Here is an 8,347-nt window from a genome sequence, read left to right as displayed (position 1 = left end):
TCAGATTCCAAAAAGAACATGAATTTGCAGCTTCTGTCCAAAGCAAGGTTTAATCAGGTTACTTTACATCATTTTTCCAGAGTATCCTCAATATTCTCAGTAAAGCATATTGTTGATACCATAAGAAAATTAATCACAATATAATAAAATATCAATATATTGCCCAGCTCTGTCTAGCAGTCAGTGATTTGGGGCTGCATGGTGGCTTAGTCGTTAGCACAATCACCTCCCAGCACTGGGTCTTTGGTTCAAGTCCCTATCTGAGTGGAATTTCCATGTTCTTCCTGTGTCTGCATGGGTTTCCTCCAGGGACACTGGTTTCCTCCCACAGTCCAAATACATGGAGATCAGGTGAACTTAATACTCTAAAATGACCCAGAAAAACTGTTTGTAAATGCATGCATGACTGTGTGCCCAGATGTGGATTGGCACTCTGTCCTGGGTAAATTCTGTAGTGCCCGATGCAGTCCTTCAGGTGGACGGTTGTTTCCGGTTGTGCGCTATTGGCTGCTGTTTCCCACCAGTGTGTGGATGAGTGTTAAATATAAATGGTTGTATGTAAAAATGTGGTTGTAAAGCACTCTTGAGTTTCTAGAAAGGCGCTCTATAAGTTTAACTTCATCATCATTTATCTTATTTCTCGTCAAGAGGTATACTACCCAAAAGTATCCTATTTTTATAGGGGAGTGTACAGTATATCACATTTATATTCTTATTATATAATTTCCAAATATATATCATATAATTTCATAGTATATGAATAATTAATTTGTAAAAACAGATCAAGCTATGTTTAAAGCATAGCAACTATATATTTTTGCAAAATGAACTACAGTCTATGGCTACATTTACATTACAAGCCACATGGATCAAATCTGATTTTTTGCTCAGATTGGATTTGGCTATCTTGACGGTTCACATTAATAAATGTAAGAGACCTGTATCTGTGTGTAGTGTGATGGAATCTATCCCTAAAACGCCTCACATGCGCACATTGATACATGTATAAACGACACCTTCTTCACCACCAACAAAAAACATTATATTTGAGAGATGACTCGTAGCTTTATAAAGGGTCTGTAGTATATGCTCAGGCCAAGGAGTTGAAAAAAGACCAGGTGGCTTGCTTTTTTTGACCGTTCTCATTCATGTCACATGTCCATGGATTGGATACGTATCCGATTTAGGACCACATATGAAAGGCTACCTTCACATTACCAGGCTGAAGTGATTCAAATCTATTTTTTCTGGTTCAGATCTGTTTTTTATGGCTATTTTTTTCAAATCAGATTTGAGTCACTTTCATATGTGGTCCTTAATTGGACACATATCTGATCCATAGACATCTGACATTAATGTGAATGGTCAAATCGGAATTCATGCTTTTTTTTTTTTTTACGCATGTGTTACGTGCTTCTCTCTCGTACCCACAGCAAAAGCAAGCTGCCTGGCCTTTTTTCACCTCCATGACCTGAGCATGTACTTCAGAAGAGCTGTTTGCTCTCCACTCCGGCAAAAGATGCTCCTTATATGAGCTGCTAACACATTTATTTCACTTTATAAAGCTACGAGTCGTCTCTCAAATATGTCAAATATCTGATTTGGAAAAAAATCAGATTTGACACGTTCACACAGCCATGACAAAATCAGATCTGAGCCACATTGAGCAAAAAATCTGATTTGAGTCACTTCAGCCTGGTATTGTGAACGTAGCCTGTAGGACCTACACTCGTTATAGGAAAGAGGGGGGGGGGGGGGGGGGGGGGGTTGCTGTAAACGCGCAGGCGCATTTCGACCAAGGGGCGGGTCCTGCAGCAGTGGGCGGAGCTACTCCACAAACCTCAGACTTGAGTGAAGAGCTAAGTTAGTAAATGGAGCTGAGAAAGGAGAGCCGAGGGCTTCAGGAGCTCGCGGAGAACATGGCCCACACCCGTGTGGAGCACCGCGCCGAAACCAAATAGAGAAGAGCGTTTAAAGAAGATTATAATGGATGTATCTGTATTTTTATTGGAGCTGCTGGCGCTGTGTGTCGGGGCGGTGAGAGGAGGTGAGTTAAAGTCCTTCAAACTTTCCCCAAATTTCACAAAGAGCTCAGAGCTGAGTTAAGTTACTGAGCCGCTATTTAACTACATTCCTGATGTTTTAATGTGTTTTAATAGCTGAAGAACCTTCCTTTAGCCGTTTTAATATTTATAACACATCACAGAATCGTTTATTAGACTGATATAAATGATGGTAAAGTCTGTAGTACACTGAATTTGGTGTGTTTTCAGTGTTTACACTGGAGCACATGAATCAGGTAACGTTAGTTAACCCATAACGAGCTATCATTAATATGTATATCATATAACATAACGTCTATAATCACGCCTTTCCTTAGAGTTGATAGATATTTAAATAATTGTCTGTCTACTGGATTTTTAAATTTATTAGTGCACAAATACACGGAATTCTATACCTATATATTTTTTTTATTTATGAGTGCTCATCTTTATACACTAAATTGTATAGTTATTTTGTTTAATTGACTAGTGCACAGATTTATACACTAAACAGTATACCTATTTATTTTTTTTACTTAGTAGTGCACATATTTATACACAATTTTATACCTATACAGTTTTTATTTATTAGTGCACTAATACACTAAATGGTATACGTTTTAAAGATATGTTTTTAAATGTATTTATGCACATTTCTACACTATATATATATATATATATATATATATATATATATATATATATATATATATTTTAATTATCCATTAGTGCATATATTTATACAATACATTGGTTACTTATTATTTAATTTAATTTATTATATAGCATTCATACGCTAAACTGTATACCTATATATATTTTCTATAAGTGCACATTTTTATACACTAAATTGTATACTTATTTAATTTAATTTAATTTATGAGTGCACATTTTTTACACTATTGATTTGCATGGTTTAAACTGATACACATTAATCAAAAACTTTCTTAATTATTAATAATTGTTTTAATAATTATCTATGTGTAAATGTCTTTTTTGTGAATATTTATATTTATGTGGGACCAGTGCACATATTTATGCACAAAAGTCTACATTCTACAGCACTGGATTTTTGGTTTACATGTTCATGTTTATCTATAAGCTTCTAATGGGACTATTCGTGTTTATGTCCAACAGTAAACTGGTTGGGTCCTACAGCAGTTTCAATTTTAGTGTTCTAAAGTCTGCAGGAAACTCACAAAATAGACACTTTACTCTTTGCCAGGCCTGTCTCAAAAAACACTTTTTTAGACAGTATATTGTCACAGAAATAATTGTGATACATAACGTTATTATACTTTTTAAGACCATTGTATTACATTATTATACTGATAACATAAAAACAGAACAATGCATTTATTTATTGCTTTTATAGAGCAGTGTATTTTTATTTATTAAGAATATTAAGACACTGGAATAAAGATATATAATGTTTAATGATCCTAAATAAATAAAAGTCACCATGTTACACTTAGGCTGTTGGGCTCTTCTGTTGACTACACACAAGTGGCAATATTAAGGTAATGTCCATATAAAACTTCTATCCACGATTTAAAGTTGTATTTGCTATAGAGTAAAAACTTGGATTGCATTGGTATGCATACCATCGTTAGGTATATGCTGGTATGTAAATTGGTGGTTATTATGTACATTTCCTTAATAACAGTGTTGGAAACAATGTAAACAACAGCATCTTGGCTTTAGGAATGTTTTAACATGGTGAGAGAGAGAGCTCTGTTTGATGCTCTCTCAACCATATAAGAATGATCTTTGTGATAAGAGGCTTTTGGGAAAACCCACCCCAGTAATCAAAATGTACAGCTCTGGAAAAAAATAAGAGGCCACCTAAAAATGATGAGTTTCTTTGATTTTACCAAATTGAAAACCTCTGGAATATAATCAAGAGGAAGATGGATGATCACCAGCCATCAAACCAAACTGAACTGCTTGAATTTTTGTACCAGGAGTGGCATAAAGTTATCCAAAAGCAGTGTATAAGACTGGTGGTGTAAAAACCAGGGTTATTCCACCAAATATTGATTTCTAAACTCATAAAACTTTATGAATATGAACTTGTTTACTTTGCATTATTTAAGTTCTGAAAGCTCTGCATCTTCTTTGTTAATTTGACCATTTCTCATTTTTTTTGCAAATAAATGCTCTAAATGAAAATATTTTTATTTGGAATTTGTAAGAAATGTTGTTCGTAGTTTGTAGAATAAAACAACAATGTTCATTTTACTCAAACATATACCTATAAATAGTAAAATCAGAAAAACTGATTCAGAAACTGAAGTGGTCTTTTAGGTTTTTCCATAGATGTATATGTTTAACTGGAAATAAAATGGTTCAAAAGAGCCTCACCTCATGTGCAGCTTACTTTTTAATTTATTTGTGTTTGTATTCCTTTAAGGGTCAATGTCTAACAATAATAATATTAATACACATACCATGAAAGTCTCATGTTGCACTGCAGGTCTAGTTCCATATGCAATTCACTTAAGGGAGTCTGCATATTAAATATATGTACCAATAACAGTCCCTTAAAACAATGAATCATTTGTGCAAACTACTGCAGTGTGTTGTTCCATATAATTTATCTAACTAATCCAAGGTCTAATCCAATTTAGGACTAATCCAAGACTTAGGTAAACATAAACCTCTCCTTTAAGCCTTAATGCAGTATTAATTTATTAGCCTGTGGACTGGAGTTTTAGGACTCTTTTTAGGATTACCACTTTTGTATTAAACATATATAATTAGTAACTTGTTAAATCTCTTGATTATCATGTATTTAAGAATACAATAAGTTTCATTCCTTCACATGTAAGATTCCATCCACATATTTCAGATGTTTTTGTACAGCTGGACAAGGCTGCGTGCTCCAGCAGTCACCACAATGTCAGACACAGTCTCTAATCTCTTATGTGATGGCATGACAAGCCCTGTGTTCCTGATGACTGACCCTGCCTCCCTGCCTCGACTGTCTCTCTCTGATGTTCCATTCTCCCACAAAGCACACAAATAACTTATCTGCTATAGAGTGTACTAGGGCTGTATAAAATGAATAAAACACTGGGATTTAGATTGTATTTCTACATATTGTAATATGATATGCCTTTAAGTTATTATTATTATTATTATTATTATTATTATTATTATTATTATTATTATTATTATGTATTTTTTTTACCTCTGTTGAATTATATAAATGCCTTTATAAAAATAAACTTAGCAAGTATCCATCTAGATCTGTGTTTGGCCAAGAAGCCAAAAAAGTATACAATTAACAAATTAAAATTGTAGCTGGTTTGAGGGCCCTTTTTATTTTTTAACAGTATTTTAGAAGTCAGTATTTTAGTAAAAAAAAAAAAAAAAGTTCTTAATAAAATGTGAATCTGGCAGTTGTACTTTAAAATGTGTACTTGATGAACAAACTAATAGAAATGCTCCAAAACAGTCTGCACAATATTTTAAAAAGCTGACATTTTCTGTAATTTAATTCCTGAATTTTCGCCAGTTTTTTCCAGAAGTCACATTACAATAACAATACGAAAACTGTATATATAGTGCAGCCCTACTCCAAAATGACATGGGTTATTATTGATTTTCATTGAAAGTGCTCGTGTGAAGTTGCCAGTTTTGGACATATAAGGAATTTGTGTGACAGTAACAATATGTAGCACATACTGTACATATAACTATGTACAACTGCATATTGTATATAGAGGGTGTAATTGCTATGAAAGCCATTGTAAATTTGTAAAAACTCTGAGAGATAAGGGGTGTTAGTTTTACATGGTAATTTATTTTGATATTATTCATAATTAAAAAAGTGATTGGTGATATGGCATATGATATTCTATCTAATACTCAACAGTACATATTTTAATATACACAAAACATGCAGTAAAAGTCATAGAAAATATATTGTAAAAGAAATCTCTCAAGTTGTTATGTTTAGCAATCCACAAACTGTATGAAATATTTCTTCTTCTTCTTATTATTATTATTATTAGGCATTAATATTAAATACAATATGGACTTCCTTAATAGACAAGATTAGACAATCATGACCAGATGCTGAATCGTACCCACTGCCACCTCCTGGTTGGCGAACAGGCTCCAGCCTGCCAATTCTGTGATGCTCCTCAAACTCTTAAACACATCTTAGTAGACTGCCCTGCACTTTTAACCACCAAAAATAACTTTTATAGGGTTACAAATATAAAAGAACTGTTTAAAAAGATTCCACCAGCTAAAATCCTTAATTTTCTGGAAGTCCTTCATATAAACAAACTGATTTAAGTCTGTGATGCTCAAGTCACAAACAGTCAACAGTGTTATAAAATAGCCAATATGTTGCTGATATGAGATAAAACACAAACAAACTAACTTAAATTGTTATAAACTATATTATTCATACAGTTATATAAACTGCACAAATTGCTGCACTACATATTTTTAACAAACCTATCTAAAATATTTGAATCTTTTTGAAAAATGTCAAGATTTTTACATTTAGTTTAAGATGCAAATCTATTTAAAAGCTATTTCTAATAAAATAAGAAGTTTTGTACACACAGAAAAGCATGTTGTTTATCATGATTAAATATTAAAGCCATATTGTCCATCTCTGGATTTTTAGATTTTAATATTTTTAGATCAAATATTAGCATGTGTTCATAAAAAAAAACCAAGTTTAAGTTTGAGGTTTTTTTTTTAAACAACATTAAGACTGTGTAACAGTATATTCCTGAAAATGCCAGTTGCTTTTACCCGAATCTGTAGGATTCAGATGACTATAATTGAGTGCAGATAAAGTTCTCTGTGTTTCTGTGGGAAATGAAATGGTTCAGGTAAGCAACCCATTAATCAGGAGGTTCCTGGAGTGTTTAAACCTGAGGTTTGAGCAATGTTTAAGCACATTTTCGGAGAGGTAAATGAGAGTGCAGAACACATTATGGAGATTACAGGGCTATGCATAGTTTTAGAGAAGAAAACAGCTGCGACCAAGGCCCTCTCTTTATGAACAACAGGGCCACGACCATGTGGCCCGGTCAGCCTTTGTTCCATCAGGGCAAAGCATGCCAGCGCATGCACAAGCATATAGCATATGCCTTAATGGTGCCGCCAACCTCGTGCAATTAGGCTAGTTGGAAACTAGTCACTCATGTGATGTTCAAAAGTCCAGTGATTTATTTGATTTTCTTTCCAGAAAGTCTTTATTTTAAAGAAATTGTTGACTGCATGTTCAAATAATTGATATTTATGACCAAAAAATCACTCATGTTAATGGCACTCATTCCTGTTGATGAAATTCTCTCCCGTCACTGGGAACTCTCTCCTGTTACTGGAACTTACTTCTGTTACTGGGACTCATTCCTGTTACTTTTTGTATTTTAAGTAACAGGACTGAACGTAACAGGAATGAGTTTTTAGCATAGAATTAGCAAAAAACATGGAAAATAGCTAAATTGCATCTATGCTAATAGCCTGAGGACACTGAGCACATTCTAGTGATTTTCCCCAAAAATGTATTTTAAAACAAATAAACAATAAACAAATTAGATCTAAGAATTAATTTAGGTAACAGGACAGAGTGTTGAGATTGATCTCCTCAGTCATAGTTACAATAAGATCAAATATACAGAAAAACTAATGAGGGAACTTAATTTGTTTTAGATGGGGTACAGTAAGTGTACAGTAAAAGGAACTGAAATTTTAGCTTAAATATTATGGATTTTCCTTAGTTTGTTAACTTCATTACTTGCATAGTAATTCAATATTAGTTACTGAAGATCATAAGCTTTTAAGGGTTTATGGTTCGGTGTTTAGTGCCTTTCTATTTCCAGTATGTCTCTATGATGTAATAAACTGATTTTATCCTCTTCCTTTTCTTCAGCCTCTTTCTACGGTGATGGATTTGTGCAGTTAAAAGCAGAGGAGTCATCCAGACACAACACGCTCCACGTCCGCTTCCGCACCTCCAGCCAGAGAGGTGTACTGTTCCTCGCTGCAGGGCAGAGCGATTATCTGCTGCTGGAGCTGACCTCTGGCCGGCTGCAGGCAAGTCTTCTGTATCTCTAAACTCACAGACTCCGCCTGTGGCGTTGTCTGAGACTGAACTGCATTACAGCGGCTGGAGGGCATGAGTCTGTTCCTTCCAGTTCATTAGATCTGTTCAGCTCAGGAAATCGGATTTACTCAATTTGTTGTAGCTTGGAATCAATCTTCTGCTACAGTGTACTACTGTAGATCCAATCCAGAGTTAGGATGTGAAGAGAGGGTCGACTCAAAATACA

The 8,347-nt window shown here is 34.2% G+C and overlaps 1 protein-coding gene across 1 annotated transcript in view; it reads left to right on the top strand.

The window, feature by feature from the left end:
• The first annotated feature begins 1,854 nt into the window (after window positions 1-1,854).
• Window positions 1,855-8,347, top strand: part of cspg4ba (chondroitin sulfate proteoglycan 4ba) — a 37,159-nt gene continuing 30,666 nt past the window's right edge. Inside the window, exons 1-2 of the mRNA XM_007250480.4 lie at window positions 1,855-2,047; window positions 7,948-8,111. Coding sequence (XP_007250542.3) covers window positions 1,987-2,047; window positions 7,948-8,111 — 225 coding nt within the window. The 5' untranslated portion in view covers window positions 1,855-1,986. The remainder of the gene's footprint in view (window positions 2,048-7,947; window positions 8,112-8,347) is intronic.

This window comes from Astyanax mexicanus, chromosome 22, assembly GCF_023375975.1.
Source record: "Astyanax mexicanus isolate ESR-SI-001 chromosome 22, AstMex3_surface, whole genome shotgun sequence".
Classification (NCBI taxonomy): Eukaryota; Metazoa; Chordata; class Actinopteri; order Characiformes; family Acestrorhamphidae; genus Astyanax; species Astyanax mexicanus.
The sequence above is the reverse complement of the archived record's forward strand: the minus strand, read 5'-3'. Positions and strand labels throughout refer to the sequence as shown.